We start from the raw sequence: 27,676 nt of genomic DNA on the forward strand, positions 1-27,676 counted from the left end.
CGAGACCAGCCTGGCCAACATGGCAAAACCCCATCTCTACTAAAAATACAAAAATTGGCTGGGCCTGGTGGCAGGTGCCTTTAATCCCAGCTACTCGGGAGGCTGAGGCAGGACAATAACTTGAATCCAGGAGGCAGAGGTTGCCGTGAGCCAAGATCACACCACTGTACTCTAGCCTGGGTGACACCACTGCACTCTAGCCTTGGTCTCAAAAAAAAAAAAAAAAAAAAAAAAGAAAAGAAAAGAAAAGAAATTGGATCTTTTGAACTTTTGAAGAGAAACAACAACAATAAAAAATAAAAAAGACACCTAGACAGTTTAATCAGGAGAAATTTAGACAGCAAAAGCATCCATCATTAGAAAAGAGAAAGGGGTTATAAATATAGCTACACCATGGATACTTCAAAGTTATAATAAAAGAGCAAAATTAGCTATATAAATCATCTTACAACACTGAAACTTACAGAAAGCTTCCCAGTTCATTTCACCAAAAATAATCCTGACAAGCCATGCCCACTGCTGGGCCTTGCTAACTCTGCTTCTTGTTTATTGGGTCTCAGCTTAAATGCCATTTTCTTGGGGACCTCCCTAAATACACCAGACCATGTGAAAAGCCCCTGTTCTAAGTTTTCATAGTGTTGAGTTTCCTTTTTAGCACTTAACACCATGGAACTTAAACAATTATTTCTATAAATTTTTATTTTAATGTGAGCACCCCATTGTACTAGGGCTAACTCAGATGTCTATTTTATGGTCTAAATTTGTAGCATTATTTTTTCTGAGTTTGCTGTTCCTCTAACCCAATAGAGCACCCTTAAATGATTCTTTTTTTTTTTTTAATCAAGGGCTAAGAATAAGTCAGGAGCCAGGTGGCTTCTGGGTTCAATGGCTGATGCACTAGGGATTACCCAAGACTCAGATGGTTCTGCCAGCCCTTCCCTGGGGGCATTGATGCTTGTAATGTGGCATGTCTGTAAGTGCATTTCTCACAGACACATAGGGGTGAGAAGTGTGTTAGCTTTGTAGCCAGGCAGTGTCCATCCTGGTAGAAACTTGGCAAGGAGATTTTAAAGTTCACATTTTTGTGTCTAAGGAGACCAGAAAGACCTGCACTAGTCTCACCAAACAGCTCCTTTGCTCACCTTCATTCTAGTGAGGTAATGGGGGCATCTTGGGGTGGAACCCAGCACATAACCAATGCAGAGGATCTGGGTGAGTTCCCACAGCCGTGAAGTTGGGGACAGCGAGAGGGAGCTCCTTGCTCTCCCAAATACCCCTTCTTCCACCCACTGACTCCTAGAATTCCTTTTATAGGAGGCAGAAAAAGCTACAACCATAGCTTCTCTCTCCTGGTCTGCTCATGACTCTGAAAACCCTCCCTTTCCCCCTTTCCTGCCCTCTTTCCACCCCCTTTCACACTGCCCCTCTTCAGAACTCCCACACACAATTCAGGTTAACACTGTCTCAAGGCTGGTCTCTTCCTCTCCCACTCCCAGGCCAGATTCACTCTCAGGAAATCATCTAACACTGGTCACTTTCACTTCAGAGTTAATTTGCCAGTTTTGTTGACCTGTCTTGAGTTATTGGTTTTGTCAATTCTATGATCCCAAAGTCAGGCTGATCCCTGTAAGCCCCTCCCCTCCTTTCCCTACCCTATGCATCTGGCATTCTATGCTCTGTCCATTGCGGGGCACAGCCCTCAACACCAAAACACACCATGGAATGAGAAGTAGGGGAGTATAAAAGGGGGTAGAGAGAGGGCAGAAAAAGGGGAAAAGAGGGTTTTCAGAATCATGAGTGGAATAGGAGAGAGAAGACCTGGTCTCTCCTAAATATGCCCAAATGTAACTAAATAATAAGAATCAAATAAGAGTCAGTCATACCTCCCAAATCAGACTTGTCCTCTCAAGGGTTATGTGGACCTAAGAGTTGCCCCTGCGAAGCCCCTGAAAAGCCCCCGATGACCCTTCCTATTTCTGGATGTGTAAAACCCTACCCCTCACTTCTAGGGGTGGAGATGTCGCAAGGTAAGGTAATTTTCCTCCTTCCAGCCTCAAATATTTCAAAATAATCAAAGATTCCCACACCACCACCCATGCCAACTCCATAGTGCATAGGCTAGAGCCTAAGGCAGTTATTTGGCATATCCCAGCAATCACCTCTATTCCTTTTGGCACACTATATGGCATTGCTCTAGCAACAACCCACCTGTATCTTTATTCAGGCCAAGGTTAACTGAAAACATAAAAAGAAACTGAATATAAAGGTGGTGAGCATAATGGAACAAGTGCCTGATAACAAGATGCAGTTTGTGGTGCTGCTGAAAGGTCCCTGTGTTTGATGCCAATAACGGGCTATTGTTCCAATAAGAACCCCACCTCCTGCTTCCTAGGGTGCCAAAATATAGCACCCATGGGAAATTAACTTATTAAGGGCAAGAAAGACACCCCTATGGTTGTCCAAACTACGACTGTGGCCATAAGCATGGAGAGAAACATATAGATCTCAGAGAAGCTTTGGAGGAAAAATGGGCAGCGCTGGTGATTAGAGTGAGGGGTGAGGGAGCTTCTACACAAGATGACACTTAGGTCTTCACAGTTTTCTCAGAATCAACCCAACCCCATTGTCCAAAATAAGCTTAGCAACTTTCATTTTTGGAAACTGGGTAGAGTTCAGGCCCATCTTATTCAACCTTGGTTTATGGGCTGCTAATTTGGAAAGAGCAGTCAATCTTATGCCAGCAGGACAAGTTCACGCAGGCAACTGGGGTGGAGATTGCACAACATCAGGTGGGGATTTTACTAGCTGAGTGTGGCAGAGAAGGAAACCTCAGGTGAGTGGCTGGAGAAGGTGGGGAGGAAGGGGGTGGTGGGAGGAAATGTCACTATGCCTGATATGCCCCAAACAGGGCTGGGAGACCTCCACACTTAGGAATGCCAGGCGGCCAAGATATCAGGATGTGCTCTTGCAAAAGGGCTCAGAACTGAGTCAGAATCATGTAGTACTGTGATCCAGGAAACTAACAAGAAGTCCTGGTTCTAGCCACTTCTGGAATGCTAACGAAAGCCGCTGGTGCCCTTGGATATAGATCTGGTGCATTCTCCACTACACCGAGTGTTTGTACAGCTCAGCTATTCCATGTTCCTCATCTGTCCTGAAGGGTGAGCCTCAGGCAAGGTCCCATCTTTCTCCCCTCCTCTGCACATCACCTTCTCCTGTGCCTTAAACATCACCTGAATCTGCCCAGCAGGGTTCCAGTTCTGGTTCACATCATCTGTCACATAAACTATCTGCACACTCTCCTAACTGTGCTCCAGTCTCCCAAATTCCCAATCATGGGCAAAACAAAGGCTCTTTCTGTTGTAAGCCAGGGCTCTTAGAAGTGTCTATGCAAGTCCCATAGCTCAACTGGAATGGAGAGGCCCTCCCAGCCAAGCCAAGCAGAGGGGAGGGCAGAGGTGGGACACTGCAGTGGGGCAATGTACCTGTCAAAGGAGGGCCGCTCCCCAGCATCAAAAGCGTCTCTCAGCTGCTTCACCAGGTTGTCCTGCCCAGGCAGACGGAAGATGCCCTCTTCATTCCGGCCGTGCTCCAGGATGAACTCTGCACATTTCTCCACCAGGATGGGCACCAGATGGGGGCCGAATTTCTGTTCATAGGCCACAGTCTCATCCAAGCGCTGGCCAAACACTGCTGAGGAGAGAGCAAACAGAACCTGCCCATCATTCTGTGCTTCCTTGGATGAACTATTTCTTGACTTTCTGTGTCACCTGTGACTTCACAGGTTTTATTGCAATGATACTAGACAAAATATGGGAGACAAATCACTCAGAATATTTCCTGAAGCTATAAATAGGGGTCTGTAAATTTGAGGCAGTCTTTATCAGTCTTTTTATATTGACCCACATTTCTTACATATTTAAAATAACGGTTGGCTTTTACTGAATTCTTTTGCTAGGAATTGCACACTTTTTGTCCTTTAACCTTGAGCAACCCCATGAGATGGTATTAATGTCACACGCACCTTACTGTCAAAGACACTGAGCCTTAGACACTTGCCAAAGTCAGGCAGCTCAGAGCATGACACAGTTGGGATTCAGGCCTAAGCAGTGAACTCCCAACAATATGCCTTAACCACGGCAGCAAGCAGGCTGTTTTGAGTTCCACTGGTGTCACAGAGTAGTAAAGCATAACACAGTATGGCATCCCCCCTTATCCACGGTCAACTGCAGTCTGAAAATATTAAATGCAAAATTCCAGAAACAAACAATTCATAAGTTTTAAATTGCATGTCATTCTGAGTAGCATGATGAAATCTCTCGCGGTCCCGCTCGGTCCAGCCTAAGATGTGAGTCATCCCTTTGTCCAGTGTATCCACGTTATATACACTACTTGCCCAGGAGTCGCGTAGTAGTTGTCTCAGTTATACTTAGTAGTTGTCTCAGTTATAAGACTGAAAAGACATAATGAGTACAGGGTTCAGTACTATCTGAGATCTCAGGCATCCACTGAGGTCTTGAAACGTATGCCCCCAAGGATAAAGAGGGACTACTGTAGTCTATCACATAGATGTTTCATCGCACTAAACCACTGTGGCATTTAAAATAATTTAGGTTGTTTACTACGTCCTAATTATAAACATTGCCACAGCAAACACGTTCATTCACCTGGCAGAGATCCTGGAATGTATGCAGTACAATGCATAATTTCTAATTAATTAACATTTGGATGCATGAACAAAAGCGTTTCATTCTTTTGAACTATTTCCTTAGGACAAATTCCCAAGTGTAGAATTACTAGGTCAAGAGGTTTGAACATTTTTATAACTTGATGGCATGCAAATTGATTTCCAAAAATATTTTCCCAAATTACCCTGCCTCCAGCAAAGCAAGTGTGGGCCAGCTCCACCCCAGCTCTGTCTGCGTGGAGAAACTTTGCTCCACAGTTTCCCCGCACCGGCAGTGTGAGAAGACAAGTTTACAAATCAGGACAACCACTGCCTATCCATTCTCCCACCAGGCTTCCATACCCTGGAGGTTCAGAAGACAGGCCGTGGCTTCTGTCCTGTCCTGCGTGACTTTCCCTCTGCCATAATCAGGGCTCTGCTGCACCCAGCACTTCAATCCCTAGGACATCCGTTTGCAAAGTCACTTGACTCTCCCCATGATTCTCTCTCTCACGTTGGTCCCCTCCATCCCATCTCGAGTTCCTGTGGATTCCACCTGTATAGAGCTGTACCAGGCTCTTGACCCTCATGTTCTTTTCCACTCCCACCCACTACCCAGCGTAGGCCAGCCTCCTCTCTCACCTGTAACCGCTACAGTCTCTTCTCTCTATCATGTTCGAAACCCTCCTGCTGCTTGCCTTTCTAAAGCATCATTCTGCTTGACCGCCTTTCTCTTGGTTTTCAGTACTCATCTGCTTCTCTCCCAACTGCCACAGTAATGGTTTTCATATAGACATTTAAAGCCCTGGCAGTTCATCAGGGACTCCTCTTTCATCACATCAGGTGTTGGGAGGTGAGAGTGTGGAATCTAGAAGGAGCTGAATAGGTGGCCTCTGTATTCCCCACTACCACCAAATCTGCTTGACTGTTGTTCGTTTCACTTATTGCATTGCGGTGAGACTGTGATTAAATACTTCTGTGGCTAAAGTTTGAGAATCAAGGCTGGCATTCCTCAAGGCTTGGCACCCACCTGCTTTCCTGGCCTGATGTCCTGCCATGCCCCAAGAAGCAACTCACACTGACGTTTCCAAAACGTAATGCGCTGCAGTCTCCATGTCCTTGAACAGTCTCCTCCCTGTCCAGTCTGCTCTCCCCCTTCCCTGGCTGCACCAGGAGGACAAAGAAGACAAAATTCTTTTTCTCCTCCTTGGCCCCTCTCAAATATCGTCATATCTGCCATGCCTTCCTGACACCCAGATGGAGGGACTACATCCTACTCTGTGCACCGTATTGTTTTTTTGAATATCCCAATCCTTCCCACACTCTGTGATCATGATTTGTATGTACCTGTGTCATCTGCATGATTGTAAGCTCCCTGCTACTGCGAATAGGAGGAAGGGCTGTTTTCATCCCCAATGTCTAGTGTAACCCCTGGCAAAAGGTAGACAGTCAACAAATTTTGCTGAAGGATTTAATGAATCAATTTGTCTTTAAGCAAGTATTTTCCATGACTAATGGTTATTCAGCATTTCTTTAGTTTAAACACTAATAGGAATCTCCTTGGTATATGAATTCAGCTTCCCACTAGCATGCATTGAGTGTCCTGCCATGTGCCAGCACCAGGTTCCATGGAATGGGTTGTACAGACAAGGGGCATGGAAGACCTTGTTCCTGCTTTTAATGAGTTTGCCAACAAGTTATGAAAATAACATAACAGACGGACTGTCTGCCTTTGAGGGGTCACACAAAACATGGTGAGAAACAATTAGAAAATTTCAATAACCATATGGAATTAGGTTTCTATTTGTCTGTAAAAGGAGCTGGACAGATCTTTTCACCAAATTGATAGGACATGATTGAAATAGTCTAACTTAAAACAGACCAGATAGCATCAGGAAAATTCTCTTTTGAGAGGTCCAGAGAGGGGCCCTTCAATGAGAGAGGCAGATGTCTCTTGGAACAGTTGAAACTCAGGCTCCAGAGGTCCACTGGACTTGATGGGGAAAGATAGCACAAACACAATGTAAGGATGTGCACAGAGAAGTGAAAGCTTTCAAATTCAAGCTCCATTTCTGAGGTCTTATAGGAGATGCTCCACCTTGCAGGTGATTTGGGGCCAAGCTCCTTCTTACACCTTAATATATGTCTAGTTCTCTAGCTTTTCTCCTCATCCCAGTCTATCAGCCTTGTCCTGCCTTCATCCTCTATTTTTCTCATGCCTCAAATGCAGCCCTTTTGATATTAATCTGACCCATACTTTTTTCTTCAACATCCCCGCCCTGCTGCTTCCTACTACCCTCTGCGTGTCTTCATCAGGCCATTGAGAACTACAAAAGACCATGCACAACCATATTGTGGAAATTTATCCTTCCAATCTCTGCAAGACATTGGTTCCAAATGTTTGCCACTCCTGTTGAACTCCCCACCCATTCCCTCCCTTCTCTGTCTCAACAGGTGATCTTGGCTCCTCTTTCCTTCCATTATCAAATGGAGGGTTACGAGTGAACTCCCTCATCTCCAGTCCCTGCCTTTCCCATCCTTTCTCCTCTGTGTTCCTGTCTTCTCCCAGAGGAAGAAAAGGGCCCTACCTTTCATCTAGGATGATGCCTTCTTGAACTGTGGGTTCCATTCCTTCCATCTCTTCCAGTACTTACTGTTTCTCTTTGTATGTTGAAATTTTCTCTTTCAGTTGAAAGATCCCACGTGGGTCTAAGTCTTTGCCATTTATGAAAGAATAATCTCCCACCTCAGTTCTCATGCAAATGACCAACATTTGCCTTCCTTCTCTTTACCATATACTTGTAATAAAAATGTCTACTTCTAGAGAGATGTCTGCCCCACTTCCTCACTTATCGCTCACTACTCAGCCTCTCAACCCATCACAATCTGGTTTCATTAGCCTGCACTTCTTCACTAAATCTGCTCACTAAGATTTCTAGTGCTCTCCTAATGTTCATTCCACACCCTACTTACTGATCTTCTCTGAAGACTGATGTTGTTAATTCTCCTTCCTCTTCAATACTTTCTCTCTACATTGCAATAAATCCAATCATTCCTGTTCTATGCTCATGTCACTGATGACTCCTTTCCAGTGTCTTTGACTGTGCTCCATCTTCCACCTGCTCGTTTGGTGCATCATTTCCTGGGATTCCAACTCAGGCTTCTTTTCTTCTCACTCTAGTATTCTCCTTAGGAAAGTGCATATGATTCCACACATTTAGATATCACCTATAAACGTATAACTTATTAATCTGCATATCTGGTCCAGATCTCTCTCTCTCTATATATATATGTATGTATGTATATGTGTGTATATATGTGTATATATGGATATATGTGTATATATGGATATACGTATGTGTACATATGGATTGATAGATATAATTTATGAAAGAATAATCCCCCACCTCAGCTCTCATGCAAATGACCAACATTTGCTTTTCTCTCTTTAGTATTATACTCATAAAAAAGTGTTTTATTTTATCATTGTATATGTAGTTATATCATATCTATTTCCATCTTTTCTCTCTCTCTCTCTCTTTCTCCTCTATTCCCATAAGTTCAATGTCTAATGGCAATTCTCCCAGTATCTTCTCTAATCTCACTATCATCCCATCCCTAAATCACTGCTTCTCCTGTAGCCTTCCTCAAAGGCAATAGCTTCATTCCATCGTCAAGTGCCAGGTACTCTCCTAGGCACTGAAAATACAAAGCCATTAATACAAGGTACCTGCACTTAACTAACCCAATTAGCAAAATTGTGAGCATTAGAATTATCCGCAACACTCTTCACTCTCCCCAAATAGGTTGGCACATTCTGTTTTTTTTTTTTTTTTTTTTTTTTTGAGATGGAGTCTTGCTTTGTCATCCAGGCTAGGGTGCAGTGGCACAATCTTGGCTCACTGAAACTTCCTTCTCCCAGGTTCAAGAGATTCTCCTGCCTAAGCCTCCCGAGTAGCTGGGACTACAGGCGCGTGCCACCACACCTGGATGATATTTTGTATTTTTAGTAGAGACGGGGTTTCACCGTGTTAGCCAGGAAGGTCTCGATCTCCTGACCTCGTGATCTGCCCACCTTGGTCTCCCAAAGTGCTGGATTACAGGCATGAGCCACCGCGCCCGGCCTAGGTTGGTACATTCCAAATATGCTTTGAACAAGCTCCCTATTCTCACTGCTGCTGCCTATATCGTTATAATGGTTTCTTTTGCAACTCTGTTTCTTGCAAATTCCTTCCACCAGAATTCACAAAGTCATTCAACAAATGTAGGCTGAGCATTTGCTGTGGGCCAGGCTCTTTGATAGCTAGAGAGTATGAAAGGATGAATGAAAAATGGTCTTTGCTTTTAAAAAATTCTCAAGAGAATGCCCTTCCTCCTACTCTCCACCTGGAAACCCAGTCTTCTGAATTTGGATGTCTTCTCAGAGAAAACTGGTCACTCATAGAGCTCCCTGTGTGTTCCTCGATGTTATCACTGTCATGTAATTTTATGATGATTCATTTAAACATCCCTCTCTTCCACTGGACTGTGGACCCCTCAAAGGCAGACAGTCCATCTGGCTCAGCATCTGTTTTCAGAACCTGGTATGTGATGGACCTCAGAGAGCTGTCACTACCTGCTGCCTCCCATTCCTCCCATTCTCTGCCCCTTTTCTCTGCTCAGTACTTCCCCAAACCTATTCTTGTCAAGGAGACCAATGGCCTTTACATTTTAAAATCTGAGATGAAATTCTCTGTCTTCATCTTAACTACTCTATCAGCAGCAAGTGATACAGCAAGCCACCCCCTCCTTCTTGGGGCACTTTCTCATGTGGCTTTTGGTACACCAGTCCCTCTTGGTTCTCCGTGTGTCTCATCAGATGCTTTTAGCCTCCTCTGAGGATTCTTCCTGTCCTTGCTGTCCTCTAAATGTTGGAGGGTCCCAGGGCCTTCCTTCCTCATCTGCACACTTTCTCAGAGTCTCACCAATTTAAATATCACCCATATGATGAAGACTTTGAACTTGACATCTGCAGCCTAGAAATCCGTCAAAGCTATTCTCTCAAGAAGAACCAACCACTGGATGCTCTGGAGACATCAGGACCAACAGTGACACTTCTTACATGAGAGAAAAATCATCTTTGTTTTTTTTTTAGCTTGGCTAAGTCAGGTTTTGTCACTCTTAATCTCAGATCACATGAGGAGTTTGGAATCAGAAACATCCCTGGAACTCCAAAGACCTGGTCCTGAGTTATATCAGTGTCTGACCTCTGGGTCCTAATTGTCACCCCTTTGGCCATTAGCAGAGCATTTCCATCTTAATAGGTATAAATTTTCATGAATTTATTATAATAATTGTAAGTAATATAATTACCATAATGTAATTACAATATGTAATATGATAATTATAACTATTAACCAATGTAATTAATGACATTAATTTTATGCTGAGAACTGACCCCAGATACTTTCACATGTGCTATCTCATTTAGTCCTCACGAGAACTCTACAAAGTAAATATTATTGTTCCATTTTACAGATGAGAAAACTGAGATTTGAGTCAGGAATTTTTCCGAGGTCATATTTACCCTGTGATTCTATATTCAGTGCCTTTATTTCCCTTTAGAGTTTAAAGCTAATGGAATAAAAGTTCAGAGATCATAAAGTCTCAAGGGAGTTCCTCTAATGCCAGACCATGCCAGCCCATGCCAGCCCCACCTCCCCTCATACCATGTTCGCCTTGTCTCCAGTCCTCAGACCTAAAATTTTGGACCCCATCCTGAACAACCACAGAAGGGTGAGGCCTCACTACCACACTAGTAACTGCCCTAGCTCTCCCCACAATCCATCTCCACCCCTTACCCCTCAACCCCTTCCTTAGATTTGCTGGAAAACTCCAGGAAACTGGGTTGGTTTGGGGAAGTGGAAATAGAAAGAGCAACTGTCACCTCCCTCCCTACCTTGTTCCTCCTTTGTCATCACTGAAACACTCCTAAGATCGGGACAAGAGCCCCTCCCCACCCCGCCTCTAGCCCAGCCCAGGCCTCAGGGAGAGCTCCCCACCCCCATACACACTGTGCCTGCCCGCTCAGCACTGATACCTCCTTCCCAGGGTATCAGTTCCAGAAGCGCTCCCCACCCCTGACAGGAGAGGGTAGAGGCTCTGGGAAACGAGTCTTTTAGTGGAAGAAGTGAACCACAGAATAAAAAAGAAATACCTTTCTTTCGGAGCTTGGGGGTTTTCCTCCTGAAATCCCAGCAAACAAGCAGTGCCAGGGCAGGAAAGCCACAGCCCAGTTCCCACCGCGGCATCCTGGGGATGTGAGGCATGGCAGGGCCGAAGACTCACGCCTCCGATGAGCCAGCCTCAGGCCTTCCCTCCTCCCCAGACTGGAAGAATCCTCTTCTTTCACTTCCAGATCAGCACATGCTTGCAAATACTGCTCAGGTTCTGACTCCAAAAAGGAAACCATGGGATCTGTCTGCACCTGCCCCAGCCCTCCCGGCCCTTCTTCCCCCAGCACTTCCTCTCCCCACTCACCTTTACACACAGGACTCTCCAGCTTTTAAACAGTGAACATAAAGCTGTCAAGGCCCGCAATAAAAATAAGTGCCTCCTTTTACTTAGCAGCTAATTGTCAACTGCCATTCAGGGGATACCTCCCAGGTGGGTTAAAAAAAAAATCCCACGCGGGAACCCTTACCAGCATTGTTCTATATATCAATGTGTCTGGCAGAAACACAGAATTTCACTTAGCGTTTATGAAGCCAGCCCACCATTCCCTGGAAATGCTTTCAGAGTTGCACATGGCTCCATGGGGGCCTTCAGAGATAATGATCTTGAAGGTAGTTTGTTGGGTAGACTGAGATGATTTTGTCCTCCTGATGAGCAGATACAGTAAATAGTGCAGCAGCCCTATCAGACATACCCAGGAGATGGCAAACAGGCTCTCAGCATTACAGAGAGACAGGCAAGGTTGTCAGGAAGGGCCCCGGGGCTGTCTCATGCTGCCAACCCAGTGTTTATTCTCCATTCATTAATAGGCCAGGAATCACGGACTCATCTGACTCCACATTCTCTCTGCACATCAAATTCACTCCCACCCCCTGGCAATGTTGCCTCCAAAACATTGTGCAAACCTGTTTGCTTTTCTGCATCTCCACTGCCACTACCCGTGTCCAACCCACCATCTGTCCTTTCTGCCTGGACAATGGCTTGAGTTTCATATCTGGTCTCCTGCTTTCATTCTGATCTGCCACCTCCAGCCCAATCCATTTTCCACATAGCAACTAGAATGATCTTTTAAATAGAATCTGATTTTTTTCACCTTCTTCCTTGAAATCCCCAATGACTACCTATTGCTGTTAGGATGAAGACCAACATCCTTAACAAAGCTATCTCCCCTTTTATTACCCTCCCCTCACTCCAGAGCCTGTTCTTCTTTCTGTCACAGGACCTTTGCACATGCTATTCCCTGTGACTAAGACACCATTCTGCTTCCCCCTTTTCTGTCTAGTTAGCTTCTGCTGGCCTTCCAGAGTTAAGCTTAATCATCACTATTTCAAGGAAGCCTTCCTTGACCTACTTGACAAAGATATTTTTTCCCCATATGGCATCATGTGTTTTTCCCACATGGCTCTTTTCACGGTTGTAACTATGTTTTCCCTTGGCTCTTTAAAAGTAATTGCTGTGTCTTCTCCTAGCTTGTGAGCTCTTTGAGAGAAAACACTTTGGCTTTTTTTTTTTTTCTCTCTCCTCTTTCTCTCTCTTTCTCACTGCTGTGCCCCAGTGTTAGCATAGAACTGGGCACATAGCACATATTAAAGAAAGAGTTGTTGACCAAGTGAATAAATAAGTATCTGTCTGTTGTTAGGAGCTGAGGGCAGGAGAGATGAGGGAATTCATGGAAATAAGTAAATATCATCTATTTTAATATCGAATGTAGCTGGTGAGAAAGACCAGAACACATGGAATAACAATGACTGCACACCCCTCCAGGCTAAATTGTGCTGTGGATTAGGAAATCATGCTCAGAAGGGTGCAGAGAACTTAAAAGAACGAAAGGAGAAAAGAAATCCAAGGTATATAAAAATTCAATATTTACATACAGTATGCTTCCTGTTGGCAAACACACAATGATGCTTAAAACACAAGATCTTCTTTTTCAAGATGGCTGACTACAAGCATTTCCAGTAATCTCATCCACTTAGAGAAACCAAGCAAGTGTGCAGACAACTGCACTTTAAATGCAGTGTTCAAGAAAGAACTTGGGAGTTCAACAAAAAAGTGAGAGGAAGCTTTGAAATCCAGGAAGAAAGAAAACAGGAAAGCTGTGTGGCTGAGGCCAGCTGGGAAAGGGGAGCGAATCCCCCAAATGGGAGAGGGTGAGTTGAGTGCCTTTCTGCTGTCCACTTTCCCACTGGGGAATTACACAATCCAGGCCGTAGGAGAGCACCTTGACTCTCCCACACCACGAATCTTAACTTGGGGAGTGGCAAGAAGACTATGATATGGAACTGCTCCAGGGAATGTCCTACACCCTTTTTGAAACCTGGCTGACTGCTGTGGGACAACATTCTGGATCGGAGCTCTTACAGACTGCATGGGGGAACTTGGGTGGTGCTTGCAGGACTGGGGCTTGAGCGGGGGATGAACCCTTGCAGCCCGTTCTGAGAAGCAAGTGTGGAGTGGGCTCCAGCCACTGGCATTGCAACCAGGCACACCACCATCCCAGGTCCTAAGCAAGAGGAGAGTTGTTGTGGAGGCTTGGTCTTAAGCTGAATGGCATCTCCTATGGCCTAGGACGGAGTTGTGGACTAGGTGCAGCCTGCCAGGACTGACTGGGTGGCCAAGTTGGCTGCCATAGCCAGGATGGAGGAGGGAACTTTGCTGGGACTGGGGTGTGAGACGAAAGCAAGTCTCATTCCTGTGGGCCAAAGCAGTGGCCACTGGGACAGCCCTATCCTCCCTATCCTAAGACTTCAGGACAGCAAAGGTTGCCCCTCACCAAGCATTTCACAAGCAGCCTAAGGACTTCCTCTACCCCCTAATCAAGGCTGGTGCATGCATATGCCATTGGAGGGCCTGAATACAAGCTTGCTTGGTCCAGCTCTGCCCAACTTTGCCCCCTACTCCAAGACAGAGTGTGGGATCCAGGCTCCTGGGTGTTCCACAACCCAACTACCACCTGGGTTACCCAAATACCTCTTCTGGGGAACAGAGGTCGGGCATAAATCTCCATGCTACCCCCACCGCTCGTTGTTACCTGCAAGCACCATCTACTAGCCTGGAGGCTGGCCCACACAGCCCATTGAAACTTGAAACAACTGCTAACACAAAAGCACTGTGCTTGAGAACTAGAAGAACATTTCATGACCACCTTTATACCCACTGCCCCCAGCATCCTCGCTGCCCAAAAGGTCAAAAGCCCACTCACCTGCCCAGTACACCACTACTACAATCAGCATCCAAAAAAGCCCCCCACAGGCCCAAGAATCGACTTGCCTGGAACTGCCAATACAGGTGCCAGCATATGCTGCCTGAGGTCTCAAGGAGAAACACACTTGGCCCACCACTGCTACCACTGAAACCTGAAAAAGTAACCAATAACTGCACCCTAACACACTAAGGAATCCATAGATACCACTAAGGCTATTTATGACCAAGGAAATCATACAGTGTCTTCACCACTGTACACACTAAGAAGCAAAGTCAAATGGCCCTACCCAACCAACATCATAGTCACATCTTCAAGAAAAAATGTCCCCACCCCATAATGAATGTAAATTCAAAAATAAGAGGAAGTGACTATTGCTTCAGATGTGCAGAAATCAATGTAACAATACAGGAAGCACGAAAAAGCAATGTAATATGACACCCTCAAAGGAAAACAATAATTCTCTAGCAATAGCTCCTAACCAAAAAAACTCCTCAAAATCCCAGATAAAGAATCCAAAATATTGATTTTAAGGAAGCCTAATTAGATGCAAGAGAAATCTAAAATCAATACAAAGAAATCAGAAAATCAATTCAGGATATGAATGATAAATTTACCAAGAAGATAGATATCTTTTTAAAAATCCAAACAGGAATTCTAGAACAAAATACATTTATTGGAGTAATTACAGAAAACATTCAAAAGCTGCAACAGCAGACTAGACCAAGCAAAAGGCAGAATTTCAGAACCTGAATACAAGTATTTTGAAATAATCCAGCCAGGCAAAAATAAAGAAAAAAGAATAAAAAGGAATGAACAAAGTGAGTCATTTGTAACTACATAAATGAACTGATATAACAATTCTAAATACATATGCACTCAACACGGAGCATCCAGATTCATGAAACAAATATTACTGACCTAAAACTAAAAAAGAGATTGACAGCAACACAGTAACAGTGGGAACTCAACACCCCATCCTCAGCATTACCCAGATCATCTAGACAGAAAATAAATTTAAAAGTCTTAAATTAGACTTTATACCAAATGGGATGAATAGACTTTTACAGAACATTCTATATAACAATTGCAAAATACACATTCTTCTCAACAACACAGGGAACATTCTCCAAGACAGGCCATATGTCAGGCCACAAAACAAGTCTCAAAAAATTTTTAAAAACTGAAATCATATCAAGTATCTTCTCAGACCACAGTGGAATAAAACTAGAAATCAATACCAAGAGGAACTTCAAAAACTACACAAATACATGGAAACTAAACAACATGCTACCAAATGATCATTGGGTCAATGAAGAAATTAAGATAGAAATCTAAAAATTTTTTAAACAAATGAAAATACAAAAACATACGAAAACTTGTAGGCTACCGCAAAAGCAGTGCAAAGAGGGATGTTAATAGCATTAAATGCCCACATCAAAAAGTAGAAAGAGTACAAATTAACAACCGAACTTCAAACCTCAAGAAACTAGAAAAGCAAGAACAGACCAAACTCAAAATAAGCAGAAGAAAAGAAATAACAAAGGTCAGAGCAGAACTAAATGAAACAGAAACCAAAGAAACAATACAAGGGATCAACAAAATGAAAAGTTGGCTTTTCAAAAAGATAAACAAAATTGTTAGACTTCTAGCTAGACTAACCAAGAAAAAAAGAGATCCAAACAAACAAATCAGAAATGAAAAAGGAGACATTACAACTAATACCATCGAAATACAAAAGATCATCAGAGATTATTATTAACAACTAGATGCCCACAAACTAGAAAACCTAGAGGAAATGGATAAATTCCTAGAAACATATACCTCCCAAGATTGAAGCAGGAAGAAATAGAAAGTCTGAAGAGACCAACAATGAGTAGTGAGATTGAATCAGTAACAATAAATCTTCCAAAAAAGAAAAACCCAGGACCAGATGGATTTACAGTTGAATTGTACCAAACATACAAAGAAGTTCTAATACCAACCCTCCTGAAACTGTTCCAAAAAACTGAGGAGACAATTCTCCCTAACTCACTCTACAGGGTCAGTATCACTGTGATACCAAAACCAGACAAGGACATAACAACAACAAAAAAGAAAACTACGGACCAACATCCCTGATGAATATAGACTCAAAAATCCTCAACAAAATACTAACAAACCAAAGCCAACAGCACATCAAAAAGATAACACACCATGATCAAATAAGTTTCATATCAGGAATGTAAGGATGATTCAATATACACAAATCAATAAATGTGATACATCACACAAACAGAATTAAGGCAAAAGCCATATGATCCTCTCAACAGACACAGAAAAAGCATATGATAAAATTCAGCATCTGTTCATAATAAAAATTCTCAACAAACTAGGCATAGGAGGAACGTGCCTCAAAATAATATAGGTCATCATATGCAACAAATGCACAGCCAACATCATACTGAATGGAAGAAAGTCAAAAGTATTCCCTCTAAGAACTGGAACAAAACAGGGATGCCAACTTTCACCATTCCTACTCAATAGAGTACTACTGGAAGTCCTACCCAGAGTAATCAGGCAAGAGAAAGGAATAAGTGGTATCCAAATTGGAAAACAGGAGGTCAAATTATCCCTATTCGCTGATGATGTGATCTCATATCTAGAAAAACCTAAAGACTCCACCAAAAAACTCTTAGATCTGATAAATGCATTCAGTAAAGTTTTAGGATATAAAATCAACATACAAAAATCAGTAGCATTTCTATACACCAGTAACGATCTAGCTGAAAACAAAATCAAGAAGGCATTCTGATTTACAATAGCTATAGAAAATAAAATACCTAGGAATATATTTAACCAAGGAGATGAAAGATCTCTACAAGGAAAACTACAGAATCACTGACAAAAGAAATTGTAAATGACACAAATAAAAAAATCCCATGCTCATGCATTGGAAAAATCATTATCATTAAAATAATCATACTACCCAAAGCAATCTACAGATTCAATGCAATTTCTATCAAAATACCAACGTCATTTCTTCACAGAACTAGAAAAAAAACCTAAAATTTATATTTAACCAAAAAAGGGCTCAAATAGCCAAAGAAACCCTAAGCAAAAAGAACAAGGCTGGAGGCATCATATTACTTGACTTCAAATTATACTACAAGGCTATGGTAACCAAAACAGCATGTCACTGGTATAAAAACAGACACATAGATCAATGGAACAGAATAGAGAACCCAGCAATAAAGCCACATATTTATAGTCAACTGATCTTTGACAAAGTCTATAAGAACATACCCTGGAGAAAAGACACCCTTTTCAATAAGTGGTTCTGGGAAAATCTGATTGCCAAATGCTGAAGAATGAAACTGGAGCCCTATCTCTCACCATATACAAAAATCAAGATGATTAAAAACTTAAATGTAAGATCTGAAACTATAAAACCTAGAATAAAGCTAGAATAAAATCAAGGGAAAACTCTTCTGGACATTGGTCTAGGCAAAGAATTCATGACTAAGGCCTCAAAAGCACAGGCCACAAAAATAAAAATAAACAAATAGGACTTAATTAAGCTAAAAAGCTTCTGTACAGCAAAAGAATCAACAGAGTGAACAGACAACCTACTAAATGGGAGAAAATAGCTGCAAACTATGCATATGATAAAGGACTAATATCCAGAATCTACAAGGAGCTCAAATAACTCAACAACAATCAAACCAAATAACCCCATTAAAAAGTGGGTAAAGGACATGAGCAGACAATTTGCAAAAGAAGACATACAAATGGCAAACATGCATATGAAAAAAATCCTCAACATTAATAATCATCAGAGAAATGCAAATAAAAACCACAATGAGATCGCACCTTACGCCACTCTGAATGGCAATTACCAAAAAGTAAAAAAATAACAGATGTCGGTCAAGATGCAGAGAAAAGAAAACACATACACTGTTGGTGGGAATGCAAATTAGCTCAACCTCTATGGAAAACAGTATGGAGATTTCTCAGAAAACTAAAAATAAAACTATCATTTGATCCAGCAATCCCACTACTGGGTATACACCCAAAGGAAAGGAAATCATTATAACAAAAAGATACCTGCACTTGTATGTTTCTCACATGATTATCACAATGGCAAAGATATGGAATCAACCTAACTGTCCATCAACAGATGATTGGATGAAGAAAATATGGTATAAATACACAATGGTATACTTACTGTTCAGCCAAAGAATAGTAAATATGACATTTCAAAGAATGAAATCATGTCTTTTGCAGCAACATCGATGGAACTAGAAGCCATTTTTAAGTGAAACAAGGCAGACACAGAAAGATATCACATGTTCTGACTTATAAGTGGGAGCTAAGTAATGTGTACACACAGACATAGAGTATGGAATTATGGACAACAGAAACTCAGAAGGATGAGGGGATGGAAGGGGGTGTATGATGAGAAATCACTTAATAGGTACAATATGTGTTATCTGGATGATGGGTACCCTAAAAGACCTGGCCACTACTACACAATCTATGCATGCAACAAATTTGCACCTGTACTCCATAAATTTATACTCATAATAATAATTTCAAAAACATAAGACCTGTTTCAGAACTTTAAAATTGGGTTGGGTAAAGGAGAACAATGTAATGCATTGTTTCCTCACTCAGCAATAGCCTGAGCAAAACCTCAGATCTCTGGAGGAAGAGGACAAAAGCAGGTCTGGACAGAGTGTGATGATTTGCAATTTGGACTGCTTGCTCCCTGGAGACGGGACAGGGACCAGGTTTCAGTGTGGAGATCCAGAGAAGGCATGCCTGCCTTACTTAAAGGAAGGAGTAGTTTAGAGGAAATGGGCAGGAGTAAGCTGAGAATGAGTTGTCAGAAGTCACAAGCCCTTAGAGAAGGGTGGCAAGAAATTAGCCCACTGATAAGAAAAAGGCTGAAACACCAATGTGCTGCCCTCTAAAGTGAGAGGAACACTCAGAGCCAGCTACAGGCAGGAGGAGCCCTGAGGAAGAAGTTGGGAATGCCGTGAAGACTATGTGGGCCATCTCTCCAGTCAAGGGAGAAAAGGAGCCCAAAAGGGGACGGCAAGCCAGAAGAGGCATCGGCTCTGCACAATTGTCACCAGAGTAACTTCTAAAATTTAAAATTGGGATTCATTCCCTAGGGTGTACAGACGGGCTACAGGTGTCTGAAAATGTTTTGCTGTCGGAAGCAAAATTGTTTGTGTCTAGGTATTTTTCTGGGGAGAGTTTCTATAGCTTTCATCAGATTCTCCAAGGGAGGTCTTTGCACCATAAAGAGCTCCACCGAGACTCACCACCAACATACTTGGAGGAAGATATTATAATTATAGAGGACGCAACCCATTTACTGAATAATCTCTCAGATAAGCTGATCATCATCTAGCAGAGAAGAGCCTACTGAGGGAGCTGAACATAGGGCTGCTATGGGAAAATGACTTGATTCTTTCACCCATTCGATTAATAAATCTTTGTTGAGCACTGTTTAGATTCTAGGATATGGTACTGCACAAAAAAGAGAAAAACAATTCCTGCCAAGTAGATTGAAGCTTTCATTCCAGTGAGGGGAGTCTAGCTAGGAACAAAACAAATGAGTGAAATATTTAGCATGTTAGAAGAGGTTATGTGCCAAGGAGCAAAGCGAGGCAGAACTGAGGGGTAAGGAAGGGGTCCAACGTTAAACAGAATCACAGAGGAAGGCCTACTAAGGTGATGTTTGATCAAAGACCTGAAGACGGTAAGGGACCAAGCCATGCAGCTACCTGGGGAAAGAGGATTCCCAGCGAAGGAAACAGCAAGTGCCAAGGGCCTGAAGGCAGGAACACGGGTAGGATGTTTGAGGAGGCTGGTGAAGCTAGAGTGAAATGAGCACGGGAGAAGGTCAGAAGGGAAATGCGGGAGGGGAGGCGGTGGGCAGACTGTGCACTGCAAGATCATTATAAAGCCTTGAGTTTTACTCTGAGTGAGAAAGGAAGCTATCGGAGAATGTTGAGCTGAGAAGAATCTTCATAAGACAGGTTTAACAGGCTCACTCTGGCCGCTTTGTTGGAAACAGACTGTAAGAAGGCAGGGGTGAACGTGTGGAGATGAGTTTCAAGGTTAGTGCTGTAATTTGACAAGAAAGGATTCCATCTCCATTGGGGTGGTAGTAATGAAGGTGGTGGGAAGGGGGCAGGCTCTGGTTGGAAAAAGAAAGTTTCACAAAGGGCTAGAAAGAGGTGGCAGCCACATGTCTCAGTGACTTCACAATATTTGGGAGGCATGTCTTTCCCATCTAGTCAACCCACGTTAGAGGTTCTTTCCAAGTGGTAATGTGCTGTGGCAAAAGAGCCCTGGCCCTGCCCCTCACCTCCTGGGCCCATGGGACACGTCATTTGTCCCTTTAAGGCCAACATTCCCTAACTTACAAATAGTAAGAACAAATTTCTGATTTGTCCAGTGGCCTCAAATGAGACTCTATACTGTCTTAAAAATGCCCTCACATTCTGGGATCTATGATTTTGGTTAGTAACTTTAAACATGGCTGGGCACGGTGGCTCATGCCTGTAATCCCAGCACTTTGGGAAGCTGAGGTGGTGGATCACCTAAGGTCAGGAGTTCAAGACCAGCCTGGCCAAAACAAGGTGAAACCCTGTCTTTACTAAATATACAAAAATTAGCTGGGTGTGGTGGTACATGCCTGTAATCCCAGCTGTTCAGAAGGCTGAGGTAGGAGAATCGCTCAAACCCTGGAAGCGGAGCTTGCAGTGAGCCGAGATCGTGCCAGTGCACTCCAGTCTGGGAGACAGAGTGAGACTCCATCTCAAAATAATAATAATAATAATAATCTGAGATGCTGTATCAGAGGCAACACTGTTCTTTGAATAAATAAGTGGTGTTGCACTCTGATTTCCCCTTCGCTGGACTTTCCACCGCCTACAGGATTCATGCTTGACTTGCTTCTCAGGGTGGTGGTCTTGGGGTGCGGTGAGGGTGAAATCCCCATGTGTATCATGACAGAGTACAGCAGTTCACTATGGCAAGGCTCAGCCAAGCATCACAGTAGCCACAGAACCTAGTGAAAGTACACGGATACCATTTTGACTCAGAGAGCAGGTGCATGATTAGGCAACATCCACTACCCTTGTCTATGCAGATAGCTTAAAGCACTGGACTGGAGAAAACAGAAAAGGGTGGCTCACAATCTCATAATCCAGCGCAATAAGGATGGTCACAGCTAAGATTTTCCAGCATGTGGCCTAATTATGTACCTGCAGGTCATGTGCTCCCAGAGAAACAGACAGGATAAAATCAATGCTAATGTCCCCTTTCTTGGTCCCAGACTCTTATAAAACCTCTTGGCAGTTTCTCCTCTTGGTTGCTTTGAGAAGCTAATGTATCTAACCAGCAAATCTTTCTTGGTTGTTTAACATCATTGGATACGATTTCTATTTGTAACCAAATAAACGCTGAAATGTATCAATTAAGATTCCAGGCCGGGCACGGTGGCTCACGCCTGTAATCCCAGCATTTTGGGAGGCCGAGGCGGGTGGATCACGAGGCCAGGAGATCGAGACCATCCTGGCCAACATGGTGAAACCCCGTCTCTACTAAAAAAAATACAAAAAAAGATTAGCCAGGCGTGGTGGCAGGCGCCTGTAGTCCCAGCTACTCAGGAGGCTGAGACAGGAGAATGGTGTGAACCTGGGAGGTGGAGCTTGCAGTGAGCCGAGATCATGCCACTGCACTCCATCCTGGGCGACAGACCAAGACTCCGTCTCGGAAAAAAAAAAAAAAAGAAAAGATTCCATAGCAACTTGGGGTAAATGCTTAAGCCATTCTGAAAAAAGTGTGTAGATGTAAACAGTAGATGAAAGATAAACATAAAATGCCTCTGGTGGAATATTTTTTCTTTACTTTCCACAAAATTATTGTGATATTCTTGAAATTTCTGAAGGAAGCTGTAGGCCAATGAAATAAATATTTAATATTCAAACTACAGAAGCTTCCCTAAATAATTTCCAAAATAACAGGCCACACAGTCAATACATAACTATATATTTAAGGTTATCTGGAGTTGACACAAGTAGGCGTGCTCCTAAAAAGTTGAAGGAAAATGTTAACTTGAGAACTCATACCTGTCGGTTTTTTCATATTTTTATAAAGGGAGGGAAACTTACTAGATTCATGTGTTTGTTAATTTCAGATAGTTTTTGCATCCGTTTTCTTTAGGCAGGACCCTCCTCAAATGCGGAAACATCACCAGGATTCCCAGACAGCTCAAATTCTTGAGTTGTGAAACCCAGAAAAGTGTTGAATGCTGAACTCACTGTACACCTGCAAGACTTCAGACACAATTCCTGAACCTTCCCCAGACTGATCATCCCTCTTTTGGACAGCAGCTTTATTTTCATGTGCTGACTTATGCAGCCTAACTTATGCTTTCAGCATAGCTGTTGCCATCAGTTCCCAGAACCAGGCAGACTCGTGGTGCTGCGTGAGCCAGTGCTGCTGGGTACCCGGGGTCAGCTTATCCAACCCATTCATTTTACACATGAGAGTACTTTGGCCCAGAGAGGAGAAAGCACTACTTCCAGATATCATACACATTTACTCACTGCAAAAGACTTGCCTTCCCTCCAGTTAATTTGGAGATGGCTCTTTGAGATGACCCAGGTGCCGCAGGGGGTGGGAAGCTAGAAGCTCTGAGCCCACTTTTCCTCCACATTTGACAGAGCACTTGGCCATGGGCATGCAGAGAACTGCTTTCTGGTTGTCTCCCTTGAGCACTGCTCAAGGAGCTATCACATTGGAGCTACTTCCTACTTTCTGAGATGTCATAGGCACCTGCCCAGGAAAGCCTGCAGGGGTCCTTACCTCCACAGGGTGTGCCAGCAACTCTCCTGAGGAATTTAACCCACTCCTCCATCTCCGCCTGGGAGCTGGCCATGAGGACATAGGAGTCCTGTCCCATGCGATTCTGGTCCCATGAGGCTGGAGGAAGAATTAGCACTTGTGAAGGTCTTAGAGTGATAAGAGCATGAGAGCAAGGGGAAGGGAAGGGAACCAGACCTAAATTGATTTCTTGGTTCAATGAAGCACTACCAGCCAAACAACACAAATGCATTGTCGAATTATCCTCAGTGGAACTGGATATCGGGGCACTCTTACTGAAGCTCTAACTCAACAGACAAATCATTGAACACAATGGTTTGCAATTGGCATAGCTTGGGCTGAGAACTGCTTTCATTTAAGAGGACAGAAGTCATTTCCTACCAAAAGGAAAAGGAAGTTCACGGTGCAGTTTCAGCATAGATGAGACAGGGTCAGCCCATAAAAGTTAGAAGACTTTAGATCATCACGCCAATCATGGATACTTTCCTAAGCTAGTCCTGAGCTCAGTTGTGGGGGTAGGGTAGGAGATGACAACCTCAGGTGGGAGTGACAGTGAATACATGTGTGCTTTTTTCACAAAATTGGTGCTTGATGATCATATTTCTGCTCTCCTGGCCACACAACACCTTTCAAATGTAGGTTCTCAATACTCAGTTAATGGATACATGAAACTTGTTAGAACTTTCTTTACCATTTTCACTTCAAACCTAAGATTATAGATAGGTGTAGTGTTTCCTCAGTTGGTGTTCTCAAATGGACCAAAAAGGTGGGAGAAATTGAAGGGAACAGAGAGCAGGGAGAAGGAGACGAAGAGAAAGAATGTGGGAAAGTGAAAAAGGGAGAAAGAAGCAAGAGAGGGAAAAGGAGAGTATCAAACACAGGTCTTGGACCATGCAGTTAGTTAGTACCAGATCTGAGACTTGAACTCTAACTTCATCCGTGGACCTGCTTGCAAATGGAAATCCTCAAAGTTGGTATTTTCTTTAGTTGGTTAAAATAAAAAGGTCTTAGCGGGGACAAGAAAACAATAGTGATCCCTTTCAATTACGGGATATTAAATTTCAAAGTGCCTTTGTAAGCAGCAATCCATTCTTCTCACAATGGCAGGCCATCTCCCTCAGAGAGCTTGTTCTAGCTGAGTAGTTGTGCCTAAACCTGTATTTCCCTGCAGGGCAGGAAAAGACTTTCAAATCCCCTTTGGTTCTGGTCTCTTGGACCTATCTTGATATCACTGAGCCTCACCTTCTTTCACCCTTTGGGATAACCTGATTCTGACTCCATCTTGTCATTAGGTTATCAGCTTTTCTGACCATTAAAGCCCTGGGCATTGAGAGTATCCTGAGAACTGGATGTTTTCAGAAGTAAAATGGTAAGTTAAAAATACTCAGGGCAGAAGGAAAAGACCCTCTAGGAATTGCAATATCCCTTTGAAATAGAATAAGGAGTTAGTATTATTTCCATTTTATAGATAATAGAACTGAATCCCAGGGATGCAAAAGCACCAGTTCGTCAGTATCCAGTGAGTTGCTGCCAAACACAGGGCAAGTCTGTCGGTGTCCTTACTCCCATGAAAGATTCCACTGGCCCATATTGCTCCTTGGACAAAATTTATCTGGTGTCTTTCCCCGCTCCGTCTCCACCATGCCTCAACTCCAGTCTACTATGTTGTTAAAACATGTCTTCTCAGTTTACCCTGATTCCTGAGAGGTCTTTTTGTTCTGTCATGAGCAACCCCACTGGGAAACACGCAGGTCTCAAGATGTTCCTGAATGAAGAGGACTTCCATGGACTAACTCTTCTGGTTAGGAGAGCTGATGACCTGATGACAGGATGATTGAAAATCAGGTTGTCCCAAAGGGTGAAATAATGTGAAGCTTGATGATATTAAGATAGGTCCAAGAGACAAGAACCAAAGGGGGTTTGAAAGGTTTCTGTTGTCCTAAAAAAAAGTAAATATTTGGGCATAATTGGGGTGCTAGAACAGACTTTCATTAACAGGAATTGCCTGACATTAATACAAAGCTCACGAACAGCACCTCTGACCTCAGGCACATAATTTATCTGACTTAAACACAGTGTGTTCAACATGTGTTACCCTTTGGGCTATTTCTCTTGTTGGAAATGGACCTCTCTTCTTTTCTTAATCTGCCTAAAGAACTCCTACCCATTCTTTAAAACCCAACTCAAATGTTACCTTTTCTAGGGACCTTTCTTCCCCCTACTCCAAGTTGAGTGGGGAGTCCTTATTCTATAATCCTTTAATATCTTGTTCTTAACTATCACTGCAGTAGCTAAATTATCTTGAGCAATAGTTTCCTTACCAGTACAATGGAGATATTATTTAATATGTCCAAAACTGATGCCCTTACCCCCAAACCCCCGAAAAAAACTTGCTACATGCACAAATCTCAGCAAATCCATCTTTTCCATTGTTTAGGCCAAAACTTTTGGAGTCAACATTGATTTCTTTTTCCCACATCCAATTCATTAGCAAATGAAGCCCTCGCTACCTTCAAAATGTGATCAGAAATTGCTTACTTCACAGCCCCTTCATCATTGCTATCTCTGACTTGGATTCTTGCAAAAGCCTCCTCACTGATCTCCTTGTTCTGCCCTTGCCGCCACTACTTACTTTTGTTTTCAATTCAAAAGAATTTTAAAACATGAGTTATGTCATGTCACACCTCTGCTCAAAACTTTCCAGTGGCTCCGCATCCTTCTAGCAGAAAAGCTAAAGTTCTCACATTGCCTGCAAGTGCCTATGAAATCTGTGCCCACCCCTGAGAAAATGTCCTATTCTTGTCTCCTGCCATCACTTCACTCTAACCACACTGGCCTCCTTGACCTTCCTTGAATATATGAAATAGGCTCAGAGACTTTGTACTGGCAATTTCCACTTCCTGGAATGCTCTTCCTCCAGCTGTGCCCTTAGCTGACTCCCTCATTGCCTTCAGATCTGTGCCCAAAGGTCACCTTCTTAATAACACAAACTCTGCCGGCTCTGTTCACAATAACCAATCAACCACCTCAGCCAGCACCTTCTCTCTCTTTGGTTTAATTTTCCCCATAATTGCTATCCTATCAGAAAAACTACATAATTTTCCCATATATTTGGTTTGCTGCTAGTCTCTTCTCATGTAACGTGCATGCAGGCTGCTTTGTTCTTTGCCACATTCCCAGTCCTGCAATAGTACTTGGCTCATAGGAGGTGCTCAATGAATTTGTCGTATAAATGAGTAACAACAGATCATAAAGTGGTATGAGAACTAAATGAGATAACATATGCAACAGAAGGAACAACCCCTTATTCCTGGTGATTCCCTGGGGTAGGAGGAGAATAGAAGAATAGATAGTTATTCTATGAGAGATCAGTAGGGAGAGGGAAGCCTACCCTAAATTGTTGCCTGCCCCCAATTAAAAGAAAAAAACTAGCATGCCTACAATTAAAAGTTTCTATGTGGTGTTTGTGCAACTAAAACTGGTGATCACAGAGAGAGGATCATATCTAGGAAGCCCATTTCTTACACCAGCATTAGCTCCAGAGAATCATCTTGCAAAAGAGGATGATAAAAAGAGGAACTAAAAATTCTCTATGTTATAACATGAAGGATATCTCACTTTAGGGTTGGGTGGAACCTTGGAAGATGATGGTATCTTTATGAAAATGGTTTCCTATCTTATTATTACTTTAGTATTATTTGTCCTTATGAGATGTGGTGTGTGTGTGTGTGTGTGTGTGTGTGTGTGTGTGAAAGAGAGAGAGAAAGAGAGAGAGCGAAAGAGAGAGAGAGAAAGGATCTGTTTGTGAATTCCTCTAGCAGGCCAGGAGACTGTTGCAAACATAAGTGATAATGAGAGAACAAACCTTCCTCCTGCACTGGTATAGCAATGTTGAAGAGTAGGTATTTTTGGTGCAAAGCCCACAGTGAATCTTCAGCTGGATCTCTCAGTAGGGTTACTCTAGATTGAAAACCCAGGCTTTAGGACACACATGTTACCATGGATGGTTGTGTCCCATGAATTGCACTGGGAGAAGCATCCTAAGAACAGAATAACCTCTGTGGAAAGGGAGAGAGATATTTCTAGTGAGGAGAGACTGAAAAAGCAGGCTTTCCTGCTTTTCCTCTGAAGAGAAAGAGAGGAAGTTAGACCTTCAGATTAAAAAGCAAGGGAGGCTGGGAATGGTGGCTCACATCTGTAACCCCAGCACTTCAGGAAGCTGAGGCAGGTGGATTGCCTGAGGTCAGAAGTTCGAGAGCAGCCTGGCCAACATGTGAAACCCTGTCTCTTCTAAAAATACAAAAATTAACTGGGCATGGCGGCACACACCTCTAGTTCCAGCTACTCAGGAGGCTGAGGCAGGGAGAATTGCTTGAACTGGGGAGGCAGAGGCTGCAGTGAGCCCAGATCACGCCACTGCACTCCAGCTTGGGCAACAGAGCAAGACTGTCCCAACTCAAAAACAAAAAAACAAAAAAAACAAAAAAAACAAACAAGCAAGCATCTAGGAACTTAAAAATTTTTGTAAATTTGTATTCTATAAACAGTCATAGCCAAGTTTAGGATTTTTTTTCTGCATTATAATTATCTCTAGATTATTCCCAAATATCAAACACTGATATGCACTGTATCAAATGCTTCATATTGATTTCCTTAGTTAATCTTTACTATTATCATTATTGTCCCCATTTTATAGACAAAAAATC

At 42.9% G+C, this 27,676-nt stretch overlaps 1 protein-coding gene across 2 annotated transcripts in view; it reads right to left on the bottom strand.

Moving 5' to 3' along the window:
• ARHGAP25 (Rho GTPase activating protein 25) overlaps positions 1–27,676 on the bottom strand; it is a 90,874-nt gene that overhangs the window by 15,866 nt on the left and 47,332 nt on the right. The window contains exons 4-5 of one of the 2 annotated variants that reach the window (XM_019021567.4): positions 22,953–23,069; positions 3,486–3,690 (exon numbers count right to left, since the gene is read on the bottom strand). In XM_019021567.4, the coding sequence (XP_018877112.2) occupies positions 3,486–3,690; positions 22,953–23,069 (322 nt within the window). Of the gene's footprint in view, positions 1–3,485; positions 3,694–22,952; positions 23,070–27,676 lie in introns of both variants that reach the window. The other variant, XM_004029349.5, reaches the window with a different exon arrangement.

This window comes from Gorilla gorilla, chromosome 12 (genome assembly GCF_029281585.2).
Source record: "Gorilla gorilla gorilla isolate KB3781 chromosome 12, NHGRI_mGorGor1-v2.1_pri, whole genome shotgun sequence".
NCBI classification, from domain to species: domain Eukaryota; kingdom Metazoa; phylum Chordata; class Mammalia; order Primates; family Hominidae; genus Gorilla; species Gorilla gorilla.